The sequence below is a fragment of the Capsicum annuum genome, chromosome 5 (assembly GCF_002878395.1).
Source record: "Capsicum annuum cultivar UCD-10X-F1 chromosome 5, UCD10Xv1.1, whole genome shotgun sequence".
Lineage (NCBI taxonomy): Eukaryota > Viridiplantae > Streptophyta > Magnoliopsida > Solanales > Solanaceae > Capsicum > Capsicum annuum.
In genome coordinates this window covers 7,561,661-7,579,901 of record NC_061115.1, presented here as the reverse complement: position 1 = coordinate 7,579,901, position 18,241 = coordinate 7,561,661, and the positions used below count along the sequence as shown (strand labels likewise).

Here is an 18,241-nt window from a genome sequence, read left to right as displayed (position 1 = left end):
AAATATTTATGATCAAACAATTATCCGAAATAAATCAAAAACGTATTAAATATAAAAGTTTGGATAAAAATATACCATAACACTGTTTTGCACGAAATTTTAAAAAATTTAAAGACTTTTGATTTGTAAATCAAATACATGCAATGTACTCTCAATGTTCTCTTTTACAATTCAGTATACTGATATAATTTTTTTTCTATTAATTTAATTGTCCATTTTAATAAATAAAGAACGATTTATTTATTTCAGTTATATTTTTATCATTATGTCACTATTTTTTCCAAACGTATTGCAATAACAAAAACCAAATTTTAACTTTAATAGCATAGTTAATATGGATAACATAGTAAACTAAATACTTAATATATAATTTCTTAAGAGTGATATCATATGAAAATTGCCCGAAGATTAAAAATTTATTAATCAGTTTTTAATCTCTTTAAAGTTTTTCTTTTAGGTATTTTGTAAAATAAAAAAGTACAAAACTAAAAACTAAAAACTAATTAATAAAAACATGATAAGCTGAGTACTCCCATAATTTGTAGCCTTAAAATATATCATTTTCTTTCAACTTCTTCATTCAATTCAAAACTTGAAGCAAGGTAATTTTCCTCCCTAAAATCCGTTTCAATTTTTTCTAATTATTTTTATGTTTTTTTTTTCAAAAAAATTAGTTTACGCCTAAGTTTATAGAGTAAAATTTGGGTGATTTGGTTGAGCAATTTCTTCGATTAATTATTTTTTAGGCTTCATTGTTTGAATTGCCATTATGAATAGAGATTTAGGACCTTCCTTTAGTCTTGGGGTTTCTCAATTAGAAAGTATCAAAGAATCTCATGAAGTTGTTAACTTCGTTTCCGGAAGTTTTGATTATGAATTTGTTGACATGAAAATAGATTAAAGCATAGAAACGATCCCCAAATTATGAAGAAGTTGTGGCAAAAGCATTCTTAGGACAAGAAAAAAAAATGGTTTTAAGAAAAGGGGATCCAACAGTCCTGAAAGTAAAGCTCCCACCAAGAGAAGAAGAATTGTCGAAGCAATTTTCAGAGATGAACTTCCCAAGGTAATTGCATGTTCAGATCTATTGAATGTTAGGCCGAGATACATATTTTGAGTTGCATGATACGTTTAGAATTTCATTGTTTATCTGTTTTTTTGTTGCTAAGTTATTTATATCTTGTGTATTTTATTTTTTATTGAAATTAATATAACAAAATACAAGTTCATAAATACATAGATACATGTTAAGTGGTCTTGTATATGTGAGTGATTATTAGTGCTTTGATTTGTATCTAGTTTTGTTCAATTTTACTTAAAGACTAAATATAATAGATACATGTTTTTATTACTAAGATACATGTTATATTAACTTGTATTTGTGAGTTACTGTAAATGTTTTGATATGTTTCTTGTGTTGTTTAAATGGTATTGAAAGTAGAATTACACAGGATACATTTTTTCACACTGAAATATATGTTGTAGAGATTAAAGATACATTTGTATAATCTTGTATCTAATGTATTATGTTCTTAGTGCTTATATATATATATATATATATATATATTACTGTCTTAGAGTAAATTTGTTGCATCTCAAATAATTTTTTCATTTTTTTTTGTTTTTAGGAATTGAATTACGTTACAAGTATGTTATAACAAGTTAAAAACATTGATAATGTAAAAATATTTTTACATTATTTGTTTATAAAAGTTAATTTAATCTTAAATCCTTAAATGGGGAGCTCCTATGCATCCTAAAGTCTGCACATGATCAGACAGTAGCTAGATTAGCCCCATTTTGTATTAGATACATAATAAAAAAACAAGTATCTTTCTATATTAATATGTATCTTGTTCATTATCTGAAGCAATTGTCTATTATCTGCATTAATCACATTACATACATAAAATATTTAATTTGTAGCTCTTTCAGTTTTAATGATTACGATAGGTTGATGTAACATATATTTTATTTGTTTGCAATTTGAACAGCATCTGGATGTCATCACGTACTATTTGAGGAAGAAGTACAAGAACAAGAATTTTCCAAGCAAGAGATACACTACCACAGATTACTTTTTCAAAGTGTACATCGATAAGGCATATGTGGATTACTATGATGCTGACGCTGGCAACGAGTTTGCCATACAAGATGCATCTGCAAAGACTGATGAGGTTGCTGATATGGAGCTGACATTGATTAACACCATCAAGGAATTCAGTCCACACGCAGGTCAGCCTTGGCATTTGGTTGATGATGTCTTTGTCCCAATTAACTGTGATGGTACCTTTCACTGGATATTGACAGTCATTGCACTAAAGGATCGATGCATTCGTGTGTACGATTCAATGACCTCTTCATGAAAAAGAACACAAACAAGTGAAATTGAAAAGTTGGTTGTAACGATTCCTACTTACCTTTAATACAGTAACTTTTTTTAGCAAAAGGTACCAACTAACTGGACTGCACTGACATCCTACAAGGGAAAGACCGGACGTGATCCATTTCAAGTGGAATATGTATCTAATATAGCACAACAAGAAAGTGAAAGTTTGTATGTATTACATTACTTTTTGAGATAATTTCATTAGCTTATAATTTTATATTTATTTTTCTAATTAAATTACTAATTTTTATTCAGAAATTATGGTGTATTTGTAGCTGTATATGCCGAGTATCTGAGCGAGGAATTAGACATTCCATTTTCGAAAATTGATGCTCACTACCATCTTCTGAGATATGCTAGTCTTTTGTGCAAGTACAGATCTGTAAAAACAGACAATGGATACTTTAGTGAGAATGACGATCCACCAAGGCCAATGATGAAGTTCACACCAAAAGAAACTGATAGTGTTTTGTGTATTCAGTAGTTGTTAATTTTTGGCTAGTAGACTATTAAAAACATTGTTGATGATATAAACTTTGATGATGTTAGTAGTGTTTAGACAAACATACATTAAGTTTTTTTAATGAATAATTACTTCTACTTTGCATTAACATTCTAATGCAATGCTAAATAACATAAAGATATATTTATGTTATCGTTATGATATTTTTTCCACGCAATATATATACATTGTATTGGATACATTTTTTACTATATTTTATAAATTTATGTATCTAAAATAAAGAAAGATATATTACAATATAGGTACCATCATAACATTGTCGTATTATGTATCTATAACAGTTTTTATTCATAGATAATTCATATTGTCTCTTACATGCATAGCAAATTATATCATAACTTAATAGAACTAAGTCTTAAAAATATTAACCTATTACATTTTATATGTGAAACAAAATATTAGATCTTGTATCTATAACTTTATATGAGATACATCTTCTCAAATTATATGTATTTATTAAAAGGAAACTGTTTTACTATATAATCATAGTAACCAACAAATTATTACATTTTTATGTATCTACAACCCTTTTTATTAATGGAAAAAGATGTTTGACTATAATCTGCATAACAAATTCTAGCAGAACTTATATTACTAAATCTTAATAATATTGATAAATTATATTTTACAAACGATACATATTTGTTAAAATTGAATCTATAAATTTAATGGAGATACATACTATAAAAATGTATCTATTTTCTATCGTTCACTATGGCAAAACTACTAATAGAATGTATAATAACATTGTCAGTTTAATATATCTAAATTTCTACTTTATGTATCACGAAAAATACACCATTAAAACATATATAACTAAATAACAAAGAATGCTATTTATTTTGGTAAATGTCTTTTTCTAAATTTCATAAAAAATTAAGAATCTTATCAACTAAAATGTCGAACAAAATAGATAAAAAATCCAGCAACATTCCAAGGAACTATTCAATATTATTCATTAGTCAACTACATTTGTCACTCCTTCTTTGGAAAGAAGTTGCAAGTGCACCTGTTGTGACCTTCATAACCACATCTCCCGCAACAATTACTGCTCGATGTCATTGTTTCACTTGATTTCTTGTGCCTGTTTTTCTTTGGCCTTCCAGGTTGATGCTTGTATTTAGGTGGTAACACAATTTACCGAGATGATGCTTTAAATGTCTAAACATAATCCTCTAAACGATATCGTAAAACATAACTGAATCAATGAAAATAAACTTCAATTTTTTAACCTTGAGTTACTTTCAATATATTCACCGAGATACATAATTAGACATCACTATATTCACCTAGATACAAGATGATCAAAACGTATTTTTTATCATAAAGATGCATCTCGATCAAATTAACATAACGTCATGACTAAAACACAACAAAAAACATAATTAATCATAACTTCATAAACGGAGATACAAGATGGCGCAAAATGTACCATTTTCAAAATAAAATGTATCTCGGCGTGCAATTTGTACAACATGTATCTAGAAAATTTTACAACATGTATCTAGAATATTTCTATGTATCTAGGACATTTCTATTAGATATGTGAAACTAAAACACAACAAGAAACATAATTAAACATAAATTCATAAACTTACATACAAGATGAGTAAAATGTATCATTTTCAAAACAAAATGTATCTTGACGTTAATAACATAAACACAAAAAAATTTGTAAAATAACCAAACATTGAATACAAAATTAAATTAACGTACACAAAATTAACAACACCAACTACATAAAAAATATAACATATTTTTCTTGTCCGATCTTTTGGCATAGTAATTGAAGAAATGCTCAATTGCAAATCGCGCCATAACCGAAATGAGAGTACACTTGTCCTTATAGATTTGCCCAACCTTAACATCACTATGTTTGCAATCAGTAATGGTCTTGTTTGCCTTGCTATCCAACAATGGCATAGGAGAAGTAGAATTAGATTTATAACTAATAATTTCTGCAACTTTTTTTGATGGACTTTCCAAGCACATTACAACACCAACTTTTCCATCAAAAAAAGAATTTCTTGTCCGATCTTTTGGCATAGTAATTGAAGGAATGTTCAATTTCAAATTGACAAATTAAATAAAAAAAATTGGTATATTTTCTCTGAACAAGAAGAATGAAGATTTTTCAATTTCAAAAAAATAATACAAAAGCGTTTATTAGTTTTAATGTGGTGGAGTAATATTCTGATTAGCATAAATTGTGGAATTTCATTTTGTTTTTACCTTAATTAGTTAGATTAAATGCTGATTTAATGCGAACTAATCTGTTACATTCCTTAAAACGTGCTGATTTAGTTAATTATTACTTATATCTGTACTATGTATCTAATGTGATTAACATGTATCATCAGAGGTCAAATATTGGAATTTTAGGAGAATTTAAAAAAAGTTGAGAATTTTAGTAATTATTAGTAAACATATTATATATGTAATTTTTACTTAAATTAATAATGAAAGAAATTAAGGTTTAACCAAAAAAGAAAGAAAACAAAAGGAAAAAATGGAAACAAATGGGTCATTGGGCTGCGAACGAAAATGGAAGTCCAAAAGAGGAGGATAAAGGCCCAATTTTGGCCTTAAAAACTTTATAAAATCGTCAAAATTTGTCTTCCTTAATAGTTGAAGTTAAATTACCATCGTTATAAGATTGATTCAAATATGTCTTTATAGAATAATGATGATTGAGTTTTATTCTTATAAAATTTTTATATGCAATTAAATAATAATAAGAATAATGAAGTATATCATTCATCTCTCTTACAATACAATCAAACTAAATGGTTCTAATCTAGATTGATTTTAGATTGTAACTTGTAAGCCTATTTTTTGGGGGATTATAGTTCAATCGATTAGAGCATCGCCTTATCAATCAAAGTTGTAGATTCGAGCCTCGTTAGTTTTGATGGATTCAATAAATATATTAACAATAAAGAGCATAATTTCATTTCAAACGAGAGATATATGAGCTTGTTCCCTTCTTCTCATATTAATTGTTTGATATATGAACTTGTGTTATACACCTTTTTATTTCATAATAGTTGTCCATCTCACAAATATAAAGTAAGAAAAATATTTTTCAAAATTTCTCTTTCAACCACCACCCTACCCCGACTTGAGACCCAAAATTCGACTTAATCAAATACTCGACTCTTGAGTCGGTGTCAGATTAGGAGTTGAATCCTGAGTCAGATATTTGATGGGTCGGGGTGTAATTTCCAAAAAAATATATTCTAGTTCACTTAAGTGTTTTTTCAATAAATTTATCTACTCAAATTTAATTACAAAAATAACTTCTCAAACTCTCTTTCAATCTCATCAGTCAATCACGATTCAAATTCCGAAAACCAACCTCGCCCAAGGACGAACTCTCGGGTCGGAGTCAAAAGTCAAAAGTTGAATCTTGAATTTGAATTGAGTCTCGAGTCCCGAATCTAGAATTGAGTCCCATCTTACGATCTAAATCGAGAATCAGATCCAACTTTTAAAAATCTGTCAGGAATCAGGTTTCGAGTCAGGGTTCGTATGGTAAAAGATCAGCGCGATGCACTAAAGCTATCACTACGCATAACATCCTGGGAAGTGCCCCACCACATACGCAATCTTACGGCTATTTCCAAATGATGGTTGCGAAAAATTGTATAATCATGGTGGACCATGACTATGTCCCAACTCTACTCCCCTCCCCACGCCAAAGTCGCATACAATATCTCATAAGTAACTTTTTTCACAACACTACACCTCGCATATCTGCATGCACGATTCCCTATTCTCTTTCACTACACCAATTCATCGCAATTTTACACATCTATTTTCTTCTTCTTCTTCTTCTTCCTTTACAAAAACCCTAATTTTCATTTTCGTATTTTTCAAAATTTTGTAAAAATGTCGTGGTTGCGATCAGCTATGAATAAAGCAGTAGAGGTTGGTAACAACAACAATCTTACACGTACTGTGATGAATTACGCTGATTCCGTCGGTCACGCTGTTGCTGAAGGCGCAAAAATCTTACAGGATCGCATTGTAAGTTTTGTCTCCTTACTGTTATCAATTTTTTTTTCTTCTGATTTTTGAGCTGAAATATGCGTTAGAATCATGTGTAGAAAACATAGTGCAGAAACAAATGATTTAAAATTATATGATATATGGTGTAATTAGTGAAGGAAAGTTATATAAGAAAGAAGAAGAAGAAAAATAGTGATGAACTGTGTACTCTTAGCTACTAGATAGTTTCCTTGCTGATAAATAAGTAGTGGATTTAAGTGATATTGGCAATTAATCCAAAATTTGCTGCATTTTTGTTGTGTGCATCTGTTTTTTTATTTGGATAACATGGTGTCTAGGCTAGCTTGCGAGTACTAGTCAGGATTTTTACTAAGGGTTCAAAAGTAAACATACGAACTAGCCGAAGGGAGTTCAACATCAACTATATATACATAAAACATAGTGTAGAGACAAATGATTTCTGGTATTTGTTGCCAGCAGGTGACAGGTACGCCGTGGAATTAGTCTAGGCACTGTTATAAGAAAAAAGAAGAAGAAAAAATAGTGATGAATTTTGTACTCTTAGCTACTAGACAGTTTCCTTGTTGTTGAATTAGCAGTGGATTTAAGTGATATTGGCATTTAATAGAATTTTTTTTTTTTGATGATGTGGTGTCTACAATTTACAAAGGGTCATAGGAAGGTGTGGAGGATGCGGATTAGGATAGAGGGTTAGTGGATAGGAGTTCGTCCGTAATAGTAGAGATAAGTGCTTTGTTTGTATCTGCACCTGGAGTTTATTGTTCATGGTGTTTCAGTGATGTCTATGATTTTGAATAGATAGTTTATAGTATTACCTTGCGGGTGTCTTGTTTCCCTTATTATCTAGCAGTGTGTATCCCATTTTGTTGTATGCTTTTATGTTTTTTTGTTTGTTATACTGTTATCTGTCCTGAATCCTGAATCGGGGGTCTATCAGAAGCAGGCTCTCTACTTCACCTGTGGTAGTGGTATGGATTGCGTACACTTTACCTTCCCCAGACCCCACTTTGCCGGAATACACTGGGTATGTTGTTGTTGTTGTTGTTGACAACGTGGTGTCTAGGTTAGCTTGCGAGCACCTCGACTAATTCCAACAATGGATACCAAATAACTCTGTCCACCAAGGTTAGAACAAATGGGAAGAATTACCTAGTGTTTTTGTCTTGATACCTCATGGTGGTCAACCCACTTCACTGACCATTAGGCCACGCCCTTGGGTGCATAGTGTTTTTCTTTTATGGTTTTTGAGCTAGAATCAAGTACAGAAAACATAGTACAGTTTTCTTTTTCTTTGTCGAGTTTATTGTCAAAAACACACTTAAAGCATACCTTTACACACCTGAGCTATCACTTTTCCGCAAGCTTCATACCTCAACTATCATCTTTCCTTTTACCTGGTGTAGGCCAACATCGAGATGTGTTTTAATACAAAGAAGATAGGTAAGGGAAAATGGATAGTTGAGTTATGAAACTCGTGAAGAAATGATATTTAGTTTTTTTTTTTTTTTTTTGGGACCATTTATGCTTTTTTCCCCACCTAGATTGGTACTGGTGTACTGCAATTAAAGTTGTGTACTCTTAGCTGCTAGACGGTTTCCTTTGGGATGAATAAGCACTGCATTTACGTGATATTGGTATTTGATAGTTGTCCATGTGTAGGAGAGAAAATTTGCTGCATTTTTACAGTTTGCATTTGTATAGGTAAATTAAAGGGAGAAGCTGGTAAAGTAAGCTGTTGAGAATTGAAATGACGTGCTGATTGCAAGCCTATATTTTGAGAGTTAAGCAATTAAAATTTGAATGCAATAGATTTTGTTTCTGATCATTTAGCTCCATAAACGTGCTGGTTAAGCTTCATGTGATATTTTGTAAGTTAAATGAATCAATTAATCAACTATGCGTCAATCCTAAATAAGTAGAGATTGACTATACGGATCCTCGGCAAACCAATCAATCAACCTTTGCCCTCTCTCACAAAGAATTTATAATCCATATCATTCCAATTCGAAGTCTTTTGCATTTTATAGCACCCAAGGGTGTGGCGTAGTGCTAAATGGAGTGTGTTGAAAACCTGAGGTCTAAGGTTCAAATCCTAGCAGAGACAAAAAAACACTAGGTGATTCTTCCCTTTTGTCCTAGCCTAGCCTTGGTGGACATATTTACCTGATATCTGATATCTGCTACTGGTGGGAGGTGGCAGGTTCCCGTGGATTGTTGTATTTAATCTAGGTGCGCTAAAACTGGCCCTGACACCACGGTTATTTAAAAAAAGTCATTTGCATTTTATATTCATATCCCTGTAAGTTCTTTATAGAAAAAAAAAGAACGAAGAAATTTCATAAACTCACACTAGCAGCAATATAATAGATGGTTGGACGCAAGCTAATCATGTCATGAGCTCTTTAATGTAACAGGATGAGTTGCATATTATTTGCTGTTTAATTTAAGCAATCAAATGGGGTCGTTACACCTTTCTTGTAATTGAAAATATGATCCTTTTCTTGTTCAGATATTTCGTAAGCTCACTCATTTATTTATCTATTCATTTATTTTAGATTTTCAACATGCTTCCTCACCTCCTTAAGTGTGCGCTCGGTTCTTTTTCTTGGCCAAGCATGTGAAAACTATTAAAATGATTGGTCTTGGTGAAAATCAAATCCGGGATCTAGAGTAAGCATAGATCCCAGATTTGATTTTCACCAAGACCAAGCATTTTAATATTGGTGGGGCCCTTCCCCGGACACCGCGCATAGCGGTAGCTTTAGTGCACCGGGCCGCCCTTTTTTTTTTCCTTATCTATGCTTACTCTCATACCATGTTGAACTGTGTGATTATCATGTCTAAGTATCTAATCTATTAGATAGGGTTTATTTATTTATTTTAGGTCCAGAGTGATGGTGAAATGAAATGCATGTTAAGTTTTTCTTTTGCATTTATGAGTTCAAAATTGCACTTCGCCTACTGGTCCGCTATCTTCCTGAAAGGTTCTTCAGGAGAGAAACAAGATATGTTCGTGTCCAGGAAAAGTTTATCCAGGGTCAGATTTACTAAAGCTCGTTCGAGATTTTCTCTGTTTACTAGGTAGTCAGGTTGAACCTTTTTGAACTTCTAGATGGTGTTAAGTTACATCCCTCACCTTTCCTACTTGTTTAGGGGCTGACTTTGTTGGAAAGCTAAGGTTTCAAATGTGGTGACGGAATAGGATAGGTCTTAAATTGACATGAGCAAACATGTACAGGATTGAGATAATAAATTGGTTTGAATTCTTAATAGAATAATATTTTGGCTTGGAGAACTGATTTGATGATTAAGAAGAGGGATATTAGAGGGCTGGGCAGTATAATTTTCTTATAAAAGAAATCAGCTTTATGATGAATTAGATTGCAGAAGATCACGGAAAAAGGAAGACACAGTTGACACGAGGCTTGTCCTCGGCAGTAGCAAACTACAAGAACTAATAACTGAATGCAAGTATTAATATAAATTGGAGAAAATAAACAAATGCATCTAAATAGTTTGTTTGCTTGCTGATGCATCAATCATAGAAGAGTTAAAAGAAATATTTTGTTGGAAAAAGTAAATGCTACACTGCTGTTACATATAAGCACAGAGCTCAAATAATGCTCAATAATAAAATCTTTCATGAAATGCAGGAACTATCCATTCTACTTCTAGGAACCCTTGTGATTGCTCTAATTTTTTTTTTTATGTGATGAAACAAGCATGGATAATACGATTGTTCATGACAGGGGAATAGGAACTTCAAAAGCCTTAAACAGACGGTCCAGAGATTGGAAGAAGCTTCTATTTCCTGCAAAGGACCAGAGAGAGTTCAGCTGATGAAAAGATGGTTAGCTGCACTTAAAGCAATTGATAACATGTCTGAGGTTTCTGTTGAAGATACAGAGAAGAACAATGATCAGCAGCATCCTTCTGAGGAACCAAGAAAACAACCATTGGTGAGTAGATTGATCTTGAATGCTCTTTCTCTGTTATCTTTCTCCTATTACCATGAAACAGGATTGAATTTGCTCCTTGTAGACACAATTTCTCGTTTTTTGTCTTTTGATTGCATATAAGAAAAAGACAGTCTTAGTTAACATTTTTTCTTCTTGTAAGATTACTGTGTCTGAGACACCATGCAGTTTGGGTGCTTTTTTCACCAGGCAGATATTCAGATGGGGTGAAACAATAAATGTTCTAACAGTTTGCAGTTATTGATTTTCTTTGCCGTTGTTTCATCTTGTTATCTTTTGAAGAGTTGATCTCAGTGTCTATTGCTCTTCTTCTTCATGATTCTTTTGCTTCTTTTGAAATCTTTGCTCCTCCAGGCTCCATCTGTCTAAATCTGCTGCTTTAAAATCAGTGAAGCAACCCCTGACTTTACTTTGTTCTGTATCCTTCTGTAATGGCTCTATATATCAACTAATTGACAAACTAACGATGATGGATCCTGATTGTGGCACTTATCTGACTCTTGCTAGTACCTTCCTATTGATTTAACTTGTGCATGTTATTAGATTAATGTCCCTTGATTATGTAAGTTGTTAAGAGTCCCACATCGGAAAAGGGATGGGCAATTGGTCTCCCTATATGGACTTGGGCAATCCTTCCCTCATGAGCTAGCTTTTGGGGTTGAGTTAGGCCCAAGATCCATTCTTTACATGGTATCAGAGCGAGGCCTATCCCAATCTTTGTTAACCAAGTTGGGCCCCCATATTATATAGTCCGCGCTCCAGTTAACAAGGTCTGGGCGTGCGGGGGAATGTTAAGAGTCCCACATTGGAAAACGGATGGAGAATCGGTCTCTTTATATGGACTTGGAAATCCTCCCCTCGTGAGCTAGCTTTTGGGATTGAGTTAGGTCCAAGATCTATTCTGTACATATGCTTTATGAGCCAACTAGATTCTTGTACGTAGCTGTTGCAGAATCAATGCTCACTAGAAATCATCTTGCTAGACACTGGTGAAGCAGTGAATATTTGAGTGTAACTTCTTATGTGAAAATTTAATTTTAGAAGAAAATGTGGATCAGGTATCATATTTTTTTAGCTGCTTTTATCGTTTCAAACTTTATTTGAGTTCTGCTGCCTCTGATCTAGGGGTTCTTGCACTTTTTATGAGCAGTATATGAAAGAACCTTTTTTGCTTTTTGTTAGTGGTTTCTACTTGTTGCGAATACAATTCTCATATTGTTGCTGATTTTTAGATTTGACTAGGAAGAGATAGCACAGTGATTAATACCCTTCACTTTAAACAATAAGATTGGAGAGTTTGAGTTGGTGAGGGAGTAAAGTAGCAAGTGGCCACTGTAAGGCTCTTGGATAGTTTTTTTTTTTTTTTTTTTTTTTTTGGAGTTTGCCGTATCAGGGAAAAAAATCTGATTATTTAGATTGTTGTCCCCCTCTTGTCTTATCTTAGTTACAGGTCATTTCTTTATACTATTGTTACTTGGACATGGAACAAACTCAATCACTAATTTTGATGTTCTTTTGTCTTTTGCATTCCTCTTCTTTCCTTGTTGATGCCATTGCCATTCATCCTTGAATAATTACATTAATTACATTCACGATATTTGGTTTCATGCAGATTGACTTAACCATGTTTATCATTTTATAGGTTCTCTATTATGATTCTGAGATGGGCGGTGAGCCACTGAACTTTCGTGATGTCTTTCTTTACAGTAAAGCTTTGGAGGGCATATCGATATGTATGGTATGCTACATTTCTTAGTCCTGCTTTCTTTCGGAAAAAAAATTGCAATTATTTTTGGTTTCTCCTGTAACTCTTGTTCCTGATTCATTTTGGCTCAATTTCGATCTTCGTGATTGCTTTAATCTTTTTAAGAAGTGTTACAACTATTGTTATGTTAAAGGCCCGGTGCACATTTAGCTCCGGCTATGCGCAGGGTCCGGGAAGGGCCTGACCACAAGGGTCTATTGTACGCAACCTTACCTTGCATTTCTGCTAGAGGCTGTTTCCAAATTATTGTTGTGTTACCAATTCCCACCCAAAAAAAACTATTGTCTCATTTGAGCAAAGACGCCCATGGTGAATGTTTTATTTGAACTAGATTTTAAAAAAATGTTATATTTGGCTGACTATGCCCTGGAGAAAAGTTGGTGCTTTATGTTTTCTCCACCAGGTTCTGTAATATCTTTTAACTTGGATATTTCACATATACTTTGCTTGTTGTGTGGATCTCAAATTGCTGATCGTGTATGTTCACTCTTTTCTACGATTCAGATTCTTGAAGCACCTAACGAGGAGGAAGTCTCTATCCTTCTTGAATTATTTGGGTTAGTTCTTTTACTATCATAGTCCATGGGTATATGACTTTCATAGCATACATTGTGATTTTGACAACATGTAATTGAACTGCTCTTCCAGTACATGGTATGTGGGGAGTGGGTACAGTTATTGACTGAAACTTTACTGGGTTTGGTCACATGCAGACTCTGTCTCACTGGGGGAAAAGCGGTTCACAATGCAATAGTCAGCAGCATACAGGATCTGGCAAAAGCTTTCTCAAACTACCAAGACGAAGTAGTTGTAAGGGAGAAGTCTTCCCATCTTTTATAAATGTACGCCATAATTGATAAGCTCTTGATTTTGATGGCTCTCCATTCAATCCATTGACAGGTAAAACGTGAGGAGCTATTGCAGTTTGCAGAAAGTGCCATCACAGGGTTGAAAATTAACGCAGAACTCGGAAGGTATTCCTTCTTATAACACCTGAAATTTTTGACATCTCTTATAAGTGAACCCCGGGGTTGGAGCCTAATTATTTTGATGTGGAATTTCTTTTGTGTTTTCAGAGCTTTGGTGATTGCACTAAATTTCTTTTTTCTTTAGTCAATGAGTAACTGCGTCTTATTATCTTATGAGAAGTAAGTGCATCACATTAAGTCGAGAGATGAGAAATCTCCTGCTAACTTAATTTATTTAGGGTGGAAAAGAAACAACAACATTTAAACACGACGTTGTCAACCTTTGACGCTATCTTATTTCCTTTTGATTCCTTAATATTTCTTTTCATGTAAATGAAGATAGTTGTAGAGACTTCAAAGAGTGGAAAAAGGGATTCATACAATATCAGAAGGCATTTCCCTTATGTGTTAAGTTTTGAAGTAACAGGAGTATCAGTTTTTTTTTTAAAAAAATTAGGATATGGTGATAAAGCAGAGGTAGCTAGGCCTTGAAACATGTCCAAGGAATCATTTGAGACTTTTGTGATCTTAAACTTGTTTATGATCCAATTCTGTCCTAGACATGCCATATATGTAAAAAGACAGCTCATATCAAAGACTGTCTAATGAAGAAAAGAATTCGTTTTGCTTATTTTAAAATAATTTGGTTGGTTATTAATGATGGAAAAATACAGGTTACATGTTTGATATTCTGCCATTTAAATTTTTTTTAGTGTTACGTCGGAGGAAGGGAGGAAAGGGGGATGGGATGCCCCTTGTGTCGTTCGAACCTTCCACCTTTGAAGTTGAGGGAGCTCACAAGTGAGCTACCACTCAACCCATTGATGTTGTGCCATTGATTTCTGCTTTCATCCTGCGTTTTTTTGTTTTAGTTGTAATAAATGCTTTCCACCTGCAGAATTGATGCCGAAGTTTCGACATTGACTAAACAACTTGATGAAATAAAAACAGTAAAGAACGCAAGTGGGAACCATGAAACAATTTCCAAAGATACTGCAGCTTCAATAGAGGTGAACCTGATTAGTGTTCTGTTTTTTGTTGCTCCATCCACCCTTTTTATTAGGCACAATCAATCTGGCATGGGATTAAGAAGTTAATTCAAACACAGTAGAATGAGAAATTATTTTAGTGGTTAAATTTGGATTAATCAATGAACTACGCATCATGATTTAACCTTAAATTTTAAATGGGTTTGGGTGAAAGTTTAACAAAATGTTGTTTTTTGGATGAAAAACAAAAACATTTTGAGATGTCCTGGAATGAAATGTGTTGTATAAATCTGTGAAGGTGGTGTTTTGCATGTGTTAGTATTTGATAAACATAATTGGTTCATTTATAAAATGGAATTGTTCTCTATAGAAGATGAACACATGGATTATTCAGGCGTTTCTCTCCATTTACTTCCAATTCACAAATCTGATCAGTCGCTCAGAATTTCCAAATATGGTCTGACCCCGTGCTCCAAGATGGTAACATATGTTTCACTTTAGAGAAGAAGAATACTTCACTCGACAGGCTTGACGAACAGGCTTGACGAGTTATTGTCTCTCTGTAGGCCTTACCTAGAAGAGGAGAAGTTTACATGTTTTTGTTTTGCATTGTAATGTTTTGTCATAGCAAGTGATACATGAGGTTACTTCATGAGATTCATTTTCCATTGCTTCAGGAATGGACTTCTACACTTGAAAATAATTGGTAGAAATTGTGTCTTAACTTACCACAAACGCGTAATTCTCAGAACTTTGTTATTTTATGAATTAGCTTATTGAAGATGGATGTTGCATTAGGGGCTTTCATCAATCTTAACATGATAAGAGACCAAAATGAATGAAACTTCCCTAGCACTACATATGTTAGGCCAACCTACTTATCTGATATCTTTTGTAGTTAGAATTTTATGACATAGCTGTGTGACCATTATATTTTTCCAATAGGCTCTGAAAGCGGCACTTGCACATATTCGGGTCTGCTCCAGATTAGAAGGGCTTCTACTGAAGAAAAAATCTCTTAAATATGGAGACTCTCCAGAAGTCCATTCTCAAAAGGTATGTTGTCACTTTAATCTGATCATGTTTATTTTCTGAAACTAAAGGTCTGGTCTCCCTTCATGGAGTGCATCATGCTTCTCTTCTGTTTCTTGTATTGTCAATGAAAGTCTCTGGAAGGTTTGCCCAAGAGTGATATTATCTGCCCGCGTGTGCTTTTACGCCTTGGGTCGTCTGTCCCGTATGTTGCGAAATATTTCTTCTTAAATTTTCTTTTAAGTATTTGTTTAGTGCTTATATAGTATTTTTTTTCTAATTTAGTATTCATTGCCTTGGCTGTTGTTATGGGCCTAAATATCTTTAAGCTCAAAATCATGATCCACTTTTTTGTCAAGCATGCCATTGTTGGTGGAGTTTACCATATTTCAAAAATTTTCACTCATGAGTGATTCTGGGTTCATTGAAATATTTCTTTTTCGTTCCCTTTGTTTTCCTTTTGGGGATTAGTGTTCTACAATTTTATGATGAAGAGTTTGGTGTTCATCAGCTCTACTTTTACAACTACATTTTGTGAAATAGCTGCTTCAGTTCGTTCCTTTCTATATGTTGGGATAGGGTATGGTGGATACTGGATACCAAGGCAACTCTTTTTAGTTGACAAACCAAACTTTTCACTTTGTTTTCCTGCCTTTTGTCTTCTGTGCCAGTTTGCCTGAAAATATAATGTCATCATGTCCTAGTTCCCTTAATGCTCTGAAAGCATTGTGCTTCTGATAATTTCTCTTTGACTAAATTTTATTAACACAAAGACCACTGGGATTGATGCGGCTAGCAAATATCATTCCTCTACACAAATAGGTGCTTTGCATCTTCCACAAGATTTAAGCAATATTCAACTATTTGCAGGTTGATAAGTTGAAATTCTTTACTGAATCTCTTGCTAGTTCCACAAACAAAGCTGAAAAGGAGATCTCAGATGACAGGTTAAAACTGCACATTCCGATTTCTGCAAATATTTCACTAGTCACTGACGAAGCAAAAGATCTTGGCCTCATATATATTTGTTTTTAATTTTTCATCTTTTATTTATTTATTTATTTCTTATGATGGCAGTACCCTAGCCAGCTTGCATACAACCCCCGACTATTCTACTGGGTACCTCCCATCAGCATAGGTACCGAATAACTCTGTCCACTTAGGCTAGGGCAGATGGGAACCTGCTACCTCCCATCAGCATAGGTACCGAATAGCTCTGTCCACCGAGACTTAGGCGGGAAGAGATCGCCTAGTGTTTTTTGCCAACGTTGGGATTTGAACCCGAGACCTCATGGTTCTCTTACCACTCCATTATTCATCAGGACACACCCTTGGTACAAACCCTTTTTCATCTTCTGTTTATATGCATTATGGTAATGACAGAGTATCTCTCCCTCAAGTGCATAGGCGGTGAATCCAAAAGTGATACTCGATCCGGACTTATTACCGTGATCAATTCACTACCAATGCCCATGTGGCCGATGATGCTGAAGTAAAATATAGATGCTTTCTAACCAAAAAAGAGTATTTGTAACCGTCTCTGATATATTTTTAGATAAAGCACAATGGCCTCATTTATGTGAATTACTTGGGTTTTCTACTTGGGGGATTGATACCAAGTTAGCATGCTTCTGTACAAGTTTTTTTGATGATTTGGAACTCTTATGAAAAGCATATTCCATTTTGGAAACCACCTCCGAGGTTATTTCCAAGACTTTTGATACGTGTGACCAATAACATCATTTATCCTGGGGCCATATCTGGATCTCGGTTAACCCACTTATTTTACTTTTCTGAGGTTGGAATTGAATTTAGAGCTTGATTATACACTTATGTGAGTAGTTCTGTATGCAATCAAAAATTGGAATTTCCTCGCCTTAAAAACGTTTGAAAGAAAAGTTTTTTCTTTTTGAGAAGTTTCGTCTAATATCTTGCATTCTTGCTAGATTATTCGTTTCGAAAAATTATCTTACTAGATTACTACACCTCTTTCCCAAAAAAATTTTGTTTGTCTCAGAGATGTTAAAATATTTTCTCAATATATTTGCCCTTGTTGAGAAAAGCATTGAAATTACTGGGGTTGTCATCCACCACAGAAGCTGGACCTATCAATGTGTAGCATGGATTTTTAGTGGTTAATAGAACAGACTGGTCAGGCTACCCGTACTTGACCTGATAAATCTAATTTGTTGGTGCTTGTGCAAATGATGTTGGACAATTGACACTGTTTCTCTTTACAGTTACCAGCTAAAAAAATGAAGAAGAAATTGTTTCTCTTTATTTTTAGGTTCTGATTTTCTGTGGCAAATCGAAGTATCTCAATTGAGTAGGTTTTTATTTAATCATGTGTTTTTTAATGGATTATCAGCATGAAATGCCTGATATTTCATATACAATAATATTGAACACCGTATTCCCTCTATACAATGATGACTTGTATTAACTATTAAGTGTTTTATGCTGTTTTTTATTGGAAAAAATGCTAATGTGTATCGACATATTGTCAAGTTCTAAACAATTTAGTCGAAATAAGCAGTAAAAAGTGGGACAATTTTCTGATTAATAA

At 33.5% G+C, this 18,241-nt stretch overlaps 1 protein-coding gene across 2 annotated transcripts in view; it reads left to right on the top strand.

Annotated features, from left to right (window-relative positions):
- Window positions 1-6,566: 6,566 nt before the first annotated feature.
- Window positions 6,567-18,241, top strand: part of LOC107870264 (sporulation-specific protein 15) — a 19,050-nt gene continuing 7,375 nt past the window's right edge. For both annotated transcript variants that reach the window (XM_016716733.2, XM_016716732.2), the window contains exons 1-9: window positions 6,567-6,941; window positions 10,694-10,903; window positions 12,564-12,659; window positions 13,191-13,243; window positions 13,400-13,496; window positions 13,587-13,660; window positions 14,553-14,664; window positions 15,589-15,699; window positions 16,546-16,622. In XM_016716733.2, the coding sequence (XP_016572219.2) occupies window positions 6,804-6,941; window positions 10,694-10,903; window positions 12,564-12,659; window positions 13,191-13,243; window positions 13,400-13,496; window positions 13,587-13,660; window positions 14,553-14,664; window positions 15,589-15,699; window positions 16,546-16,622 (968 nt within the window). In that variant the 5' untranslated portion in view covers window positions 6,567-6,803. The remainder of the gene's footprint in view (window positions 6,942-10,693; window positions 10,904-12,563; window positions 12,660-13,190; window positions 13,244-13,399; window positions 13,497-13,586; window positions 13,661-14,552; window positions 14,665-15,588; window positions 15,700-16,545; window positions 16,623-18,241) is intronic.